Source organism: Hydra vulgaris, chromosome 09, assembly GCF_038396675.1.
Source record: "Hydra vulgaris chromosome 09, alternate assembly HydraT2T_AEP".
NCBI lineage: Eukaryota > Metazoa > Cnidaria > Hydrozoa > Anthoathecata > Hydridae > Hydra > Hydra vulgaris.
The window spans coordinates 33,536,197-33,553,550 of record NC_088928.1 but is presented as its reverse complement, the minus strand read 5'-3'; the positions used below and the strand labels follow the sequence as shown (position 1 = coordinate 33,553,550).

General features: G+C 27.9%; 3 protein-coding genes across 3 annotated transcripts; all 3 read left to right on the top strand.

The window, feature by feature from the left end:
* The first annotated feature begins 3,244 nt into the window (after positions 1-3,244).
* On the top strand, positions 3,245-4,717 carry LOC101240602 (heat shock 70 kDa protein 13). Its single transcript, XM_065805446.1, has one exon. It carries the CDS (start codon positions 3,245-3,247, stop codon positions 4,574-4,576), a length of 1,332 nt encoding a protein of 443 aa, XP_065661518.1. The 3' UTR covers positions 4,577-4,717.
* Position 4,718: 1 nt separating this feature from the next.
* Positions 4,719-15,874, top strand: LOC100205982 (3'(2'),5'-bisphosphate nucleotidase 1). The gene is made up of 5 exons (XM_065805447.1): positions 4,719-4,938; positions 5,071-5,184; positions 5,318-5,422; positions 15,057-15,105; positions 15,191-15,874. Exons 1-5 carry the CDS (start codon positions 4,828-4,830, stop codon positions 15,754-15,756), a joined length of 945 nt encoding a protein of 314 aa, XP_065661519.1. The 5' UTR covers positions 4,719-4,827; the 3' UTR covers positions 15,757-15,874.
* Positions 15,875-16,137: 263 nt separating this feature from the next.
* Positions 16,138-16,608, top strand: LOC124811241 (transmembrane protein 229B). The gene has a single exon (XM_065806726.1). It carries the CDS (start codon positions 16,138-16,140, stop codon positions 16,606-16,608), a length of 471 nt encoding a protein of 156 aa, XP_065662798.1.
* Positions 16,609-17,354: the final 746 nt, after the last annotated feature.

The following is a 17,354-nucleotide window of genomic DNA, read 5'->3' as shown; positions in this document are numbered from 1 at the left end:
AGCGCGCTTTCAAATAATCGGCGCCAATAAAAATTTACAAATCGTTAACTATATAATAACGTCATTACAAAAAATGGAAGGTTTTTTTTCTATACCGATTGTGCACATTTTTATTACTATGATTTTTGTTAACTGGTGGTGTTTTAAAAACGCACAAATTCGTTGTGAAATTTAAAAAAACGTGGTTTTTAAACACAATAGCGTCGAGGCCCAATACATAGCAATTAGAAATTTGTTTGATGGTTTTTATCTCATCATGTCGGAGAGCTTCATATAGCCATAGTCGTAAATTAATCTGTTAAGCCGGCGAATCAACTATTTATATCATAAAACCATAAAAGGTTAAAAAATAGTAAGTTAAAGATAAAACTACTTAACTTTAGAACACTTTTTTGCAAAAATAAAATGTATAAATTTCTAATTTTAAAATCATTTACATTAGTATACTTTTGTAAAATATATACAAATGCCGGAAAAAATCAGACAATTAGGTGAAAATTAACAGATATGGAGCTGTTCCACACGCCTTAAATTTCATGAAATTCAAGTTGCATTACTCTAAAATCAGGCAGGTTTTTATTCTGAGTAATAAAATACTTAAAAAGATCAATAGAATGGTTGACTACATTTCTCTTTTCGGGACATCGTGATTTTTGCCTTGCGACTTTTCTGGTTCTGTAATTTTTAAAGCAAAACTTAATTTCATAAGTTTTGATATTTTAGTCTTATTTTTTAAGAATAATTTATATCATAAAGTAACAAATTGTTTAAAAACAATGGCTTGCAAAATGGTTTAAAATAAGATAAAAAATTAAAAGATAATAACTCTAAACCAATTTTTTTTTTCCAATGAGAGACTTTTCTTAAAATCAGAAGAAATATAGTAAAAATGAAATCGATAGAAATAGCACTTTGATTTTATCTTGTCAAAATTAAATGTAATAAGTTTTAAGAAGTGTCATTTTAAATCTTATTTTATCTTCATTGCATTATTTTTAATTTAAACCCCTAAGATCAACAGAACTATTGGCAGATGTATTATGAGCCTGCTGCAGAGGTGAAATTCAAATTATGGTAAAACCTAGATGTGTTTGGTGCTGGCGTTAGCATTTTTTAACCGAGATCACAATATAAAAATAGTTAAAAGTTCTGTATTCAAAAACAAACGGAGTTCCAAAAAGATGTAAAAATGGAGAGAATCAAAACTGAAATCCTTCTAAAGGCAGTTTTTATTGATGAAGACCAGCCACTAGGTCTTGAGTTGTATATTTAACCAGAGTACCGGTTAACTTTTGATACTCTAGGTCATAGTTTGAAAAAATGCCAACAAATGAGACTCTCTCAGACTTTTTGGATACAATGAATTCCAAAACGTTTAAAATCTTTCAATGTCGCTAACAACTCATCAGATCTCACAGCAAAATCGTAAATCTATTAATCATGGTTTCAGAAATTTATTTCTCAAAACAAGAAATATATTTCTTGTTTTTAAAAATAAATTGCAGGGTAGGATATTTATTTCTTAAAAAAAAAAACGTGTTTCTTGTTTTAAGAAAAATATTTCGTAATAAAAAATTCATTTTGCTGTGCTTACAGTAAAATTTTTTCGAGTTTTTTCGACGTTATGTAGAGCGTGTGGTGAGGACGGAGAAGCTTCATAAGCTACTTCAAATAATGAGTTCTTGTAAAGAACTATTAAAAAAGAAGAAGAGTGTATTCAAGAACATGTTTCTTAAATTATTAAGCACAGTGTTTTTTTTGGTACAGGAACTCATTAAGAAAATATCGTTGAACAAATTAACTAGATTTGACATCAGAGTTTATTAGCGCCAATACTTGGAAATTGCTCTAAATTTAGTCAAAAATCATAAAAAACGTAACTTCGAACAATTGGCGCGAATGCTTCTATTAAGAAATCATAATAAATAAAAAAATTTATATATAAATATGACCTTTATGCCACTCATTAGCCACTCCGCATTAAAGTTGGTTGTCGAAAAAAAACTATGGGATTGGCTAATAAACAATACAAACAGGTTATTATTCACTACTCGAATATATGCGTTGCTTGACGCATGCGCATTATATGCCATAAGTGTACGCATGCGTTGTTGTCCATAAAAGTATTAAGACTAAGTATTAAGTTTAGTAAATTAGTAAAAAGGGCTCGTGGTCGTTTAAACAAAAAACGTTTAAGCAAAAAAGTTACTGGTTTCTATTAGCAAAATATAACTAGAATAATTATAAATAATATAACTAGAAACTATATCTAGAATAACTAAAATAAATAGAAAATTTTTTTAATAAAAACGAATTTTTTATATATTGTAGTATACTTAAAGTAGTAAAATTAGTTATATAATATTGTTGATAAAATATTTATTTTTTTATTAATAAAAGCTTATTTAAATGCAACGTTTTTTTTTAGAAAAAAATAATAAAAACCATGCCATATTACTAAAAAAAAAAAGAACCGAAAAAAAATTCGCTTTAACATCTTTGCGTTTTTAAATTTTTTGTTCTAACGACCCGCTAGCATATTATAGTAAATAGTAAAAATTTTTAGCGGAAGTATTTTTAGTTTATTTTGAAACGTCTTTAGAGTAAACATTCTCATTTCCTTTATAGTTATAGACTTATTATGTCTATATATAATAGTTGTAGTAATAATCATAATATATGCTAATAATTAGTAATAATACTTATTATGTTAAAGAGAGATATTTAAATATATTTTATAATAATTTCTGATTAATAATAATTGATTAATAAATGATTTCTTTAACCATAAAACTAAAAAAATTAAAAGCCTAATTATAACTTTACAAAATCAGGTTTAATCGAAAATTATAAATTATTATTGTTACAATTTCAAAGATCAGTTTTTATAAAAAGTCTTTACAACCATATTTTTATAAAGAATATGGTTGTAGAGAATTTACCTTAGGCTGAATTATGTAAGACATTAAAAAAAATTTTTGACAAAAAACTTTTTATTTAAAAAAGTTTTTTGTCAAAAATTTTTGTATTTCTTATCGTTTACAAATAGCTTCTTTAAAAAGATTTTTAAAGCATTTTGACGTTTTTTGAAATAAACTTTTCTTATAAAATATCTTTTAATGTTTAACATAAATAACAAGTTAAAAAAAGAAAGTCTTTATTAGATGTATTGCAAAATAGCAAAACTATATTTTACTTTTAATATATATAAATTTTATATGAACTATTTTTAGTATATATAAAAATGAACTCAATGATTGGATCAGCTGCAATAGCTGTTTTTGCATTAATAGTTACTGGGTATTTTGTACAAAGTCGTTTACCACCTCCAAAACCAAGCATAGTGGGTATTGACTTAGGTACAACTTTTTCATGCATCAGTACTTATGAGTTTTCATCAGGTAATGTAACTGTTTACAAGGATAAAGACGGAAAAAATATTATTCCTAGTGTTGTCGCAATACTTGAAAATGAAGTATTAGTTGGTTATAAAGCAGTTGAGCAAATTGAAACCAATAGTCGAAACACAATATATGATGCAAAAAGATTTATTGGTAAAAAAATTAGTAGTGAAAAAATTAAACAGTTATCATCTAATTATCCATTTAAAGTTTCTGTTAATTCTTTGAATGATCCTTATTTTGAAATAAAACTACATAATGGTACTAAAGTGTTTTCTCCAGAAGATATTGGAGCTTTTATCCTACGTAAACTTAAAGGCATGGTTGAAAGTGCAATAGATCGTACTATTAGTATGGCAGTTATAAGTGTTCCAGCTGATTTTAATGAAGCTCAAAGAAATGCCACAATAGAAGCTGGGCGTAGAGCTGGTTTAAAAGTTTTACGTGTTATTAATGAACCTACGGCAGCAGCTTTAGCATATGGTCTCCATAAAAAACCTGGTATAAGCACAGTTATTGTTGTTGATTTTGGTGGAGGAACATTAGATGTTTCTTTATTGATGGTGCGTGATGGAATGTTTATTACAATGGCAATGGCAGGAAATAACAGACTTGGTGGTCAAGATATCAATAATAATTTAATTAATTTTGTTCGCAAAAAGTTGGAAGAAAAATTTGGTTTAGTTGAAATAACTCCAAATGATTTACAAGTTATAAGAGACCAAGTTGAACTCATAAAAATTAGTTTGACTGATAATGTTGAAGCTGAAATAAAATTTTCACTTGAAGCTATTTCTCCAATAACTGGTAAACCAATCAGTTACTTTTATGTTTTATCTCGTGATGATTTTAATTCTATTAATAAAGAATTATTTTTAAAAGTCTTGGACCCAATAAAACGAGTTTTAATAGATGCAGAAATTACAAAAAATGAAATAGATGAAATTGTTTTAGTTGGTGGCTCAACTAGAGTCCCAAAGGTTCGTGAACTTGTTGCTGATTTTTTTAACAAAGTCCCAAATACATCTATAAACCCTGATATAGCTGTTGCAATAGGTGTTGCAGCTCAAGCAGGCATTTTAGGAAATGGCTGGCCTTTAAAAGTTGCAGCAGTTGAGATTCAGAATGAAAAACTGCGAAAAGTTTATGTAAATGAAATTGATGAAGATTTATAAAAAAATTTTGTAGCAATTATTAGGTGTAGGTTTAAAAATTGTTTTATAAAAAATTAAAAATTGTATATCTTAAAGCATATTTAATAAACTTTTCCCACAAAGTCTAAAATTTAAAAAAATTTAATAGATTATTTTACTGAATTGAATAATTTGTTTTTCTTCTTGTTGTTTTAATCGAAATTCCTCAAACATGTAAATTTTAAAATGTCATTTTATAAAGATGTAATTCATTTAAGAATAAAATTAAAAATATGACTTCTAACTTAATGAAACTCGTTGCATCATCTGTAGCGATTGCAAATCATGCAGGTCACATAATTCGATCTGTTCTAAATTCTGGTCAACTTGGAGTTATAGATAAAGTATGTTTAAATTTATTAGGCATTGTTTAATATAATTTAACTTTTTCAAAAACTTATTTCAAGTTTTTTATACTTATTTAAAAATTTGAATTAGGCAGTTGGGTTTAGCTGTAATAATTTTATTGAAATTAGGCTATTGATGGCGAGGAGTTTGATCCTCAAACAGAAGCTGATCGTTCTGCACAGTGTGTCATTATAGGATCACTTAAAAGTCAATTTCCTGGAATAAATGTTATTGGTGAAGAGGTATAAGATTGGGTTTTCATTACATAAAAAATAGCTATAAATACTAACTATTTTTAGTATTTTCAAATTTACCTTAATGTTATTCCTGCTTTGAAAACAAAGTTTTAATCTTAATGGAGTTTTATTATTAAAGGATGATTGCGAAAGTGCAAAAGAAGAGTTTCTTCAAAAAGAGTTTGATGAAGATGTTCTTAAACACAGTTGTCCCTCAGAATATGAAAAATTAAATGTAGATGATGTGAGTTTGTTTTACTCTTTAAAATGTTTTAATTTGTTTTCATGGATCTTTAACATTTTTATGGGATGCTTTTTAGGTTAAGGTCATTAACTTATTTTCTATTTTAAATATTTAGTTACTGGTTTTTATCTTTAAAAAGGTGTAAATAAAATTACAAACAAAAATTAAAAAAATGGCTTCTTTCTATCAATATGAGTTTATACTTATAATAATTTTTGTATAGAGTAGTGGAAAAATTAGGATTAGTGGAGTTTTTACACTTTTTTTAAATGAAGGTAGATTTTTATTAACACAAAAGGTTTATTTAATAAATCGCTTGTAATTATTTGTTTATAGTATTTCACACCACTCAATATGATTTGTTTGAAATTGATGTAATCATTTATTTTTAGTATCATGTAATTATAGTAACTACTGTAAAAAAAAAATGTGTGTGTGTTAAATCAATAATATTGGTTACAATTATATTGGTCACGGAAGTACTCAAGTACTAAGTAAAAGTTATAAGTTTGTGCATAAATGATATACATAGAATATATTGAATTTTTTTATTTTATTTTATCTGTTTTCAAATTTTCAATAAACAAAAATAGATTGTAAAGTTTCATAAATTGACTTTAAGCTCAAAGAATTTATTGAAATTTTTTATACCATTCATAGTAGTAAAAATTAAATATTCTCAAAAATGGTTAAATTAAATACCGTTTTGTCAACTAAATTCCAAATGATAATGTGTTTAAGGTGTATTTAATTATATATCATGTATATAATTAATTACTTTTGCGGCCCAAACAGTCAAGATTTCTGAACTTTTAAATAGTTCAGTAAATATGTATATAGTCAATTTAAATTTATTTTTTGTTATCATGAACTCTTTTAATGATTTTTACAAGAAATGGCATGCTTAATTTTGTTTAGCTATGCCGACAATATATCCTAAGTATTTTATTGTGACTGGTTATGTATTAATAGTTTAATATTAATTTGGTCTCAGTGAGACATGTAAATGTCTATTTAAATGTTAAGCAAATTGGGTCTCAATGAGACATTAGTGAGGTAATCATAAGTATATAGTCATTTTTAAATATTTATTTATATTATTTTGAAAAGGTATGTAATTCTTTTTTTGTTTTTTTTTTATTTTTTTATTATTAAGTTAAAACGTAAAGTATATTTATTTTTATTTAATGATGTAGGACAATCTTATTGCTATTTCTTATGTGGCATCTGGTAGACACCAATTGAATTTGAATAGTATAAAAAAGAGAAAAAGACCACTGCCATTAGTTTGATCATATCATAACATAATGAGCCAACTGCTTCTATTATGCCTTATACACTAAAAAAGTTCTTGTTCTGATTTTTGATTGTAAACTGCCTCAATACAATACTGTTTGTTTTGCTCCATTGGAAATGGTTGCATTTGATTGGTCAATTTAAATCAATGTTGTTTAGTGTGTGGTGCCAAGCCTACTCATATGAGTTGCATTTACCTTTTTACACAGACATGTTTACAACCTACTGGTGATGACTGATTACCACTTACTAGTAATGGCCTAAAGTAGGTCTCTCAATATTATATGCTTATATAATGCTATATTAATAAACGTGTCTTACACATATCATACAAAGTAGAAAATATCAAGTGAGAGAAGTAGAGAAAAAGTTTCATTAAAAACAAGAAACAAAAAAGTACAAATAAAAGAATACTTGGGCTTGTTATTGATGTCCAAAAGTGTGAAAGTCTATCAAGTTTTTTTTGTCCAAAAATGTGAAATCTCTGATTGCTATGCAAAAAAAGTATACATTGCACAGAGACAAAAATATCACTAATTGAACCACAAAATTGTATCACATAGTTTTTTTTCAAGATTGTTTTCAAAGGTTATAGCTTTAATTTCTTTTTTTTGTATAAGGATAATCTATTAGTTTCAAGAAATATAAAATAACTAGTTTCTAAGCCCCTGCAATATTATAACAACAAAAAACAGTGGTTTGGCGATGATTACACACCAAATAAATATGTATTTATTTATTGTGTAATCATTGAAATCCATAAAGTAATTTTTGATCTGCCTGTACCATTAGTTCCAGTCTAGTTTATAACTTTGGCATTATGAGAAAATCACGTAAGGGTGATAGCTATGCAAGTTGCACTGTTACTATGCATTTTAAGTATCTCTAGCAACTATGTAAACAATCCAATAGTACCACTAAGTTTATAATATAAAAAATACTTAACCTTGGTGTAGGTAGTTAAGATTTTCACTGTGCAACTGCTGGGTTCCTGAGCATTAGCAGCCGGTAGTAACAAATAACACCTCATATATAAAAATTTTGACAAAATTTAAAAATTAAAATTTTAACGGGTGATGCGGAAGTTATCGGACAAAATAAAAACGTAAATAACTTATTTATAAATAAAAAAACAAACTACTATTATTTTTTTTTTAAATAAAGCATTTATCTTTTAATAAAAATATATTATTTTTTATATGAAAAAACACCACCATCTGCAATTGATCTCAATTTTGCTCTGATGCCTTTCATATGTGACTGTAAAAAGTTTAAATCAATTTCTTGTAGTTTTAGTTTAATGCGATCAATCAAAACTTGCTCTGTTGAAGCTTGCCAATCTCCCTTGTAAACCTTCTGTGCCAAATGTCCCCAAAAATTTTCAATTGGTCATGCTTGAGGCACATTTGGGGGATTGGATTCTTTATCAACGTAATAGACATATTAGTCCATCCAATTTAGAGAATCTTTAGAATAATGAGAACTTGCTAAATCTGGCCAAAATAAATAGTTAAAGTTTCCATGATACTTGTGAATAAATGGAAGAAGTCATTTTTCTAAACATTCATTAATATAGATTGATGAATTGATCGCTACAGCCTTGGAAGTGCAAAACAATGGCTCGGACATACCACCTTCAGATATTTTTTTGGAAATTTCTCTTTTCCTATAAAACATAAACTTTCTGGGCATGTCTTTTTGCTGTTTGTGTAGTATCCAGAATTTCCAGGCATGTTGTCCCCTGCAAAACAAAAGTATTTTTCATCATCGATGACTAGAAGCGATTTTGTGTTATAGAGTTAGTTAACTAGTTTCCTGCTTCTTTTGTTCTATAGTGTATTTTGGAGTCTTTTCACGTTTTCTATATTTAATATTCATTTTTTTTAACTGACGACCAATTGTCGATTGGTTTACACTGAATTTAATACCTCTTTTTTTCTGACTGACCCCTTTTTGATTGGCATAAAACCTATCATTACCAGCTAATGTGCTATTGTTTAAGGTAAAATAGCTTTCATCATTCATAACAAAATCCAAGTTTTTATAATTTTCGTACAATTTATGACATTTAGGATGCATAGCTTTCTTCTGCTGATGGCTACGGTCTGGAAGATTTGTTTTTTTGAAAGTTCGAATGTTAGTCATTGCTTTTAATACTTGGGAAATTCGAGTTTAACTACAGTTAAAAACTTGAGCTACTTTCTTTTGGGAGCACCCTGACTTATTTTCAAAAAATGCAGCAGTCTTTGGAATATTTTCTTTAGTAGCTACCTTAGCGATTAGACCACTTCCAACTTTTCTTTTTAGAGATCCATTCTCCAATTTTACGATTTTATCGTAAGCAGTTGATATGGGTAAACCCCATTCCATAAACTGCTTAGCAACAAACGGTTTACCTTTTTTTCGATTTTTTTGGAAAAAAATTTCCATAATTTTTTCAAGGTCCTTTACTTTGACCATTTTATTTTCAATATTTAAATAATATTTTTAACTTAATTAAATTAAATTTAAATAGATTATAAAATCCTCTTTCAAATAAGTATAAAGGTTTTTTGCGTGCATGAAATAAATTACATAATAAATGCAATGAAAATTTGTCCAAAATTTTATTTATAGGGTGTTATATTAAGTTAGATAAAAAATATTAGTGTCTTTCACAAGCTATTATTATAAGTCTTTATTATGCTTGAAGTTATAAACATTATGCAAACATTGATTTAATTAAAGGTTTTATCATGCGGTAGTGGTAGAGCGCTCGCTTCATAAGCGAGAGGTTCTGAGTTCGATCTCCATCACGTCCCTGGTAGTACTGCGCTCAACTTGTTTCTCTGCGCAGCGGCCTTGTTCGTCAAGGTTTGTGCTTCAGAGTTATAGATTTGAGAGAGGGTTATACCACAAATAAATAGCCTCCTCATCTGTAGCAGCCTTCTTGGCCTTGAGGAGGTGGAAAAAAAAATTGTTTAACTGTCATTTTTGCTTTAAAGCTATTAACTAATGGTGCTGAAATGATTTGATATAGCTACAAATTCCACTGATTCGCGACTCTATTTTTTAATGCAAAACTTAATTTTTTATTGATCATGCAAAATAAAATGTATACATATATATTTTTTACATTATTCTTTGTACATTGTAATTTTTGAAACAGTTACCTCTAGTCTTATTTGAAAGTTTGAAAATAATTTTTCCAATTAGTTCTATTTTTGTAAATATTTGAAAAAGTCATTTTTTGTTTTCGACTTTCACCAGAAGTTATTATTTTTAATACTTTAATGTAATCTTTGTCATGATTAAAGTTGCTTAATAACTAGCTGCATATTGTTGAATTAAATTTTAAAAGCATTCAAGCAGAAATTAAAAATTTCTTGATTCTACTTAACATTTGTTTTATTATTTAGCTAGTTTAATTTCTATAAGTATGAATCGTGTATTTCTTTATAGATTCCTTACATCAGAAACAATATTTAATATAATTTTATTTTCATCAGCTCGTAATTTCATTGTATTTACTAATTTATTTATAAAATTGGTAATGAAAGTTACAAAAAGCAGTTTATCTATGACTGAATCTTAAACAAACTCCACTGAATATCTCAATCCATTTCAATATAATTTCACGGCGTAAAATTCTTTGTTTTTCATTAGAAAAGTTTTTGGTCTCTTTGAATGTAATAAAGTAATGTCATTTTAAAAAGTCTAACAATTATTCTCTATTTGGGCTTACATTCTCAGTTATAGATTTTTCAAATGGAACTTTCCCATGAATAATTTAAGTTCTAGTGGAAACAAAAATTAAAAATTGTTACCACTTTTGAAGCTGCTGAATCTAAAGATTTTTTGATGACAATTTTTTGATTTTAAAAAGTTCAAAGAAATATTTTTTTTTGTTACCATGAGTTACACTTAAACTAAGTTTTCCAATACATGCATAAATTCATTTTCTATTTCACAGGTCATATTATTAAAAAAAGTTGTTCAACCTTTCTTTTAATTGTTGAGTAGCTGGTACTCAAATTAAGCAAAATTTTATAAAAGTTCCAAAAATAAAAATCTTTTTTTAAAAAAAAAATTTTTTGCCATCCCTTAACTCTTAGTTTTTTTATGTTCAAAAATAAATGTTTTTAAAAAAAAGTTTTTAAATGGCTAAAAATAAATAAAGTCCATCAATGTGTTAAGGTCTAAATACAAAATTGATAAAACTAGTCAATGAATGTTTCAGAATTTTGCAATGATAATAAAAAAATAATAGGTTTTATTTTTAATTAAATATTCTTACTAAACTCAATATAGTTTTGTGACATCAGTTGTCATGTATAAAACCAAAAAATTGTTTTAATTTTTGATTTTAAAATTAATTATTTGAAAGGGTAGCATGATCTTGAAATTACAAAAATAATTTATAGAATCTCTTATATGGATAACAGTTTCGAAGTTAGGAATTCATTTAGAAATCATTGTAGAGGAAATCATCTTGTCAAGATTTAGATTTTAGAAAAAGAAGAAAAAAACTAAGAATAATGAAAAGATTGCTGCCCCAGCCTAAACCCTCAGTTGGTATAGCTGCACTCCTTTGCAGCAGCAGGTTAATAGTCAACAAATTGTACTGAAGCCTTGTTCTGTCTAATCATTTTCAAGATTTGTTCTATCCAATCATTTTTTGAGATTAATGAATGGTTTTCTGTTAAATAAAATTTGAGATAAATTCATTTTTAGAGAATTTTTTTTAAGAAAGGTATGCTTTTCCATTTGGAAAATTCAATTTGTCAGTCATGGCAAATAGTCAACAGTGCTTGGTCGGAATTAAACTAGAAAAAGGAATGCCATTTAATAGTATAAACATCCTCGTTTAGAATCTTCTGAAGATATTCATGAATATGCAAGAGAAGTATTAATGCAGATAACTTGGCTGACTATTAACATTGTCAAATTAACAACTAAACTCCATATAAAAATAACATAGGTTGAAAAGTATTTATAATAATAACAACTTTCATTTCCCAAATTTGCATTGAGAAAGTTTTGAGAATTACAATAATAAAATTTATTATTCTATTTTAGCTATATTTACAGCTTATTTTCAGCTAGCCTCAGATTGATTTTTTCTCAGCCTCTATCAAGCTCAAGTTGATTTTTTTTAATTTTTAGTGCATCTTTGTCTCCCCAAGAATTTGAAACAACGGTAATCCAAAATATGAAAACGATGACAGTAACAAAAATGAACTTTTGATGTATTTTGAACAACAACAAAGTTTCCCAAACAACAACAAAGCATTATAAGCAACAACAAAGTTTCCTGAACTCTGTGGTAGCTCTCAGAGAGGCTGATTTCTTCAACAGCTGAAAAATATCAGAGTATTAACAGGCCCATGTTGTACATGGATGGTGTCCCTGCTCGTACTTTTGGTGCGTGCTGTCTAGGCCACATTTGGAGCCCTTTCTTATGGCTTAGGGTTTATTAATAGTAATGAGTCAATTGCTTGGGCTATTAAATAATGTACTGAGTGCTATCTATGCTTTGAGTCAAGTTCTTTAACAAATTTAAAAATGACTATAGTACCAAAAACTTTAAAACACAAAAAACCATCGTTATTACCAAGTTCTCTAAACCTATCATTCACTAATATTCGTGGTCTTCGAAGTAACTTTTCTTCTGTTGAGTCTTATCTCTTGCTAAGTTCGCCAGACCTACTTTTTCTTTGTGAGACTAATTTGAGTTCAGCTGTCTCATCTTGTGATCTTAATGTTGATGGTTATCTTCCTTTAATTCGTAAAGACTCCAATAATCACATGCTTGGCCTGGGCATTTACATTTGTAAGAATTCACCCATTTGTTGTGAAACTAGGTTTGAATCCACAGACTATTCTTTTATGTGCTTTCGATTATCACCACTTCACTCTATCATCTTTCTCTTTGTTATACATTGCCTTTCTCTTTGTTCTATATTGCTCTCCTTCATCTAAAGGCTGCACTCTTTTCGATGTTATTTCTGATCAAATTGACCGAGCCCTCTCTCTTTATCCATCAGCTAATATAGTTGATGTCGATGACTTTAATGCTCACCACTCTGAATAACTTGGCTCTAGTGTCACTGATTCTGCAGGCTTTAAGGCCTGCAACTTTTACTTTTACTATTCTGTTATCCCTATTCTCAAAAATTCTGGAGATCGATCTGACTCGTCTAACTACTGTCCAATTAGTCTTCTTCCTTTTTATCATAAGCAAAGTTTTTGAGTCTTAAATTAACAAACCCTTAATCTCTCATCTTGAATCTAATAACTTACATTCTGATTATCAATCAGAATGTAAGTGCTCAACACTTTCTTACTCAGAATTCTATTCTCTATCTCTATAAATTCTGTCTTTGTATGGAATACTGTTGCCATATCTGGAGCAGATCTTTTCATGATGCGCTTTCTCTTTTAGATAAGGTGCAAAAACGCATTGTAAACATAGTTGGACTTGCTCTTGCAGCCAACCTCCGACCATTATCACATCGTCGTAATGTTGCTTCTCTTTCTCTTTTCTACAAATACTATAATGGGCACTGCTCTAAAGAGCTAGTGTCTCTTTAGAGCAGTGCTCTAAAGAGACACTAGCTCATTCATTCTCGTGTTATTCGTCATTCAATTAAATCTCACCCTTTTTCTGTGACTGTTCCTAAATGCTCCAAAAACTCTTATTTGTCTAGTTTTTTTCTCTACCATCAGCTCTTTGGAATTCACTTCCTTCATCTTGCTTTCCTGATTCCTACAATTTTCAATCTTATAAGTTGTCTGTTAATCGTTATCTTGCTCTACGAACTTCATCTTTTCTCTTCCAGTAACTTCTAACTCTAATAGTAGTACCTTGCAGCCTTGTTTGAAGCAAATATGTTGAAAAAAAAAAATCAGGTAGAACTGAACTATTAATAATAAAGCTTCCATTGAATGATTTCATAGAGCTTCTGTGTAAAAAGCTTTTTAAAAATACTTTTAATTCATTTATCACAAAATCACAATCTAGCCATCTAAAGCATCTCAAAAAAACGATTTGTCTTGATGAAGCAGTTGCTGTGGCAAAATTTGCAGAGAATTGCATTTTTATAGTACAAAATGAGATACAGATTTACAATAAGAACAAGAACAGTGTTCCCTTCATTGAATTATTATCTACAATATTATAGAAGTTTGGGCGGTGTCTTCTTTTTGTGTAACTTTAGACGATTTTAACCAAGATATTAGGTTTATCAATGAAGTTATAAAATCTATTATTTGTCCCAAAATTACAAAAGTTCATTATTTTTCTGAAAACTGTGCAAGACCGTATAAAAACTGCAAACATATTTACAATTTGTTAACATGCTGATATTTTTCTGTTCATTGCATGTGAAATTTTTTTTTGCATCAAGTCATAGAAAATGTCCATGTGATATAAAATATAGCACTGTAAAAAAACTTGTTACCACTGATAGCCTACAGAGTTCAACCACAAGTAAAATATTGTCATCTGAGGGAATGTCTAAATACCGTCAAAGCCATTTAGTGGGATCATGTTTGTGTATATTAGTAAAGAAATGAAGCTAGTATAAAAAAAGTTTGTTTAAGATTTTTTATAAACTTTTACTGAGACAAGTAGCTTCCATCAATTTACACTTCTTCCTTCAGTCATAGTCAGAAAAGGGTATCTGATGATTATTATTTAATTCCAACATTTGAATTCCTCAATTAACAATGCAATATTTTTGATTGGCCATGTTATAATATCGCATTAACTAATTTGCAATCACAATGAACTTTACTGGCTCTATATGGTTTCTAAAATTGATATAGAGAATGATGATTTAATGATAAAGTTCATGCATCCTTATTTTCTGTGTATTATACTGGTCAAATCGGTGTGATAATTGATGGGTGCCATAAATTATTATTGTTTCTCATGTTAAAAGACTGTCAGCATCTTCTGGACATCAATACCACTTCTCAAAAGAAGATGAAACTTCTATGGAGAAGTGAAATTTTGCCTTAAATGAAATTACTTTTAAAGTTAAACTTCAATTTTTGGCGTAAAATTTGCTTATTCCAACCCTTTGTATTTTCTTTTCTTTTTCTTTTTTTTTTAAGCAAATTTTGTAAAGAAATATTTAAAATATTTAAAAAAAGCTTTTGCACTTCAATTTTTTATTTTTTAACATTTGAGATTTCTTTATGGAGAAATGCAACCAGCAACTAAAATTAGTACAAATTTTAGAAATAATTATTAATTATTAAACTTTGCTAGAGTAGCTTGTTGCATAATAAATGGAGAAGACCAGGTGTATATATATATATTGAATTTTTAATTTTTTTATTGTCTTTATAGATGATAGTCTGGGTCGATCCATTAGATGGTACAGCTGAGTTTACAAAGGGTAACAGATACTTTTTTTTAGATAGTTTAAAAATTAATTTTAAAAGCAATTTTTTTTTATATCATTCAAATATTTTATATCCAAGGTCATGTAGAGCATGTTACAATTTTAATTGGCATATCTTCAGCTGGAAAAGCCATAGCGGGAGTTATACATCAACCCTTTTACTCTAGCGAAAAAGTAAAGTTTTGTGGTAGAACAATATGGGGTGTTAAGGGAATAGGTTCTTTTGGTGTTCACAGACACCCACCGCCTTCAGGTAGGCGTTTTGTAGTTACAACATTATCTCATGACAATGCCTCTGTTGTCCAAGCAATTAATTCAATGAATGCAGACAAAGTTATTCGTGTTGGAGGATGTGGGTTTAAAGTGCTTCAAGTTATAGAAGGGTCTGCAGATGCTTATGTATTTGCTACCCCAGGAACTAAAAAATGGGATACATGTGCCCCAGAAGCAATTATTTCTGCAATGGGTGGTTGTGTAACAGATATGTTAAGCAGAGATATTAATTACGGAAGTACAGAAAAAAAGTCTTATATGAACTGGTGTGGTGTGTTAGTTACTTTTAATGACCACGAAAGTTATGCAAGCAAGGTTCCTGAAGCATTGAAGAAAGAGTTGAATGATATTTACGAAAGTAAAATGGCCTAATTATGTAGATATTTGTTTTTAGATATAAATCATTGTTTAGTTTTTATGCATGAATAATTTTTAAATTTATTTATTGTTTAATAGAGCAAGTAAAATTTAGTAAAACTTTTTTGTTTTTTATTTTTGTTTTTAAAAATTTGATGTGTTAAATATTTTTAAGAATTAATATATTACAGATATATTATTTATTATTTAATATATTAGACTTAATTTGTTCACTTTGAAATTAATAAAATCAATATTTATTTAAAATATTCTATGCTTTTGTTGTACCTGCATAAAACAAAGTAAAATTTTTACATTTTAGAGTATATTATTACAATCAATAATTCAAATTAAAAGCTTTCAAGAAAGTTAAAAAAGTTTTACTAAAAATTTATAATGACCAATCATGAAGGTCTTCCATTATTTTCCAAACTAATTTTTTATGGTATGTGTGGCTTCTTTGTCGAAGTTTTATTTACTGCTGTTTGGTATTTATTGGATCCTAAATACGCGTATGGATGGACCCTTCATGGTTGCACTTCATTGTGGTCATTTCCTATATATTCAATATCTACATTTGTTACAGAAAATTTATATATATTTCTTAAACCTAAAATTCCCCTTCCCTTGCGGATATTCGTTTATATTTTGTGGACATACTTGTGGGAATATTCAACTGGTTCTATTTTACGTTTGTTTAATGCGTGTCCTTGGAATTACGAAAGTTACACTACTTATCACGTGCATGGGTTGATAACATTTGATTATGCTCCATTGTGGGCATTAGCTTTAGTTTTAGGAGAACTTGTTACTATAAAAACTGCTTTACGATTGCAATATGTCTCGAAATCCGATAAAATTGAGTAGAGTTTTCCAAACGATTTATTAAACTGTACATAACTAAAATTGTTTTTAATATAGATTTTTATTTAATATGGTTACATAGGGCTGATTTATATGTTATAAATTTTAAATTTTGTCTAAATATTTTTTTCCTCATCCGTCACTTAGAAATTTCTTTACGCCTGTTTTGAAATTATTACGTATTGAATAACACCCATTTATTTTTTTGCTAAGCAGTTTTTTTTTTTAACAGTTGCACTATTTTTTACTTATAGTAAATAATTAACATAAATGAATTTTTTACAACTTTAAATAAATTTTTAGATTTTTACAACTATGTTGATAATTAGTTTATTGGAAAATAAGTTTTTGGTTTTGTTTATCAAAATTTATACAAAAGCTTTTTATAATTCATTCTATTAATTGAATTATACAATATTATAGCGAATACGATTTTTTATTTCCATTCTATTGGCTTAAATATATACTGTAAAGTATAATACATTAATGCGCAGTAGTACTATTTAAAATTTACTTTTTTACATTTTGCTAACGTTGCGAAACACATTATTATTCGCCCTGGTTTAATATTTTTTGCAAATGATTTTGAAAAAGCCGAATCTTTTATTTGTGAAAAACGGTTATGACAATTGATGTAGCCCGCAATATTTAGAGGTAATTATGAATATTTTATTCATAATTAAGATATATTATGAAATTGGAATTTCTCAACTAGAAGCAAGTAGTTCGTAAAGTAGTAGGTTATAACA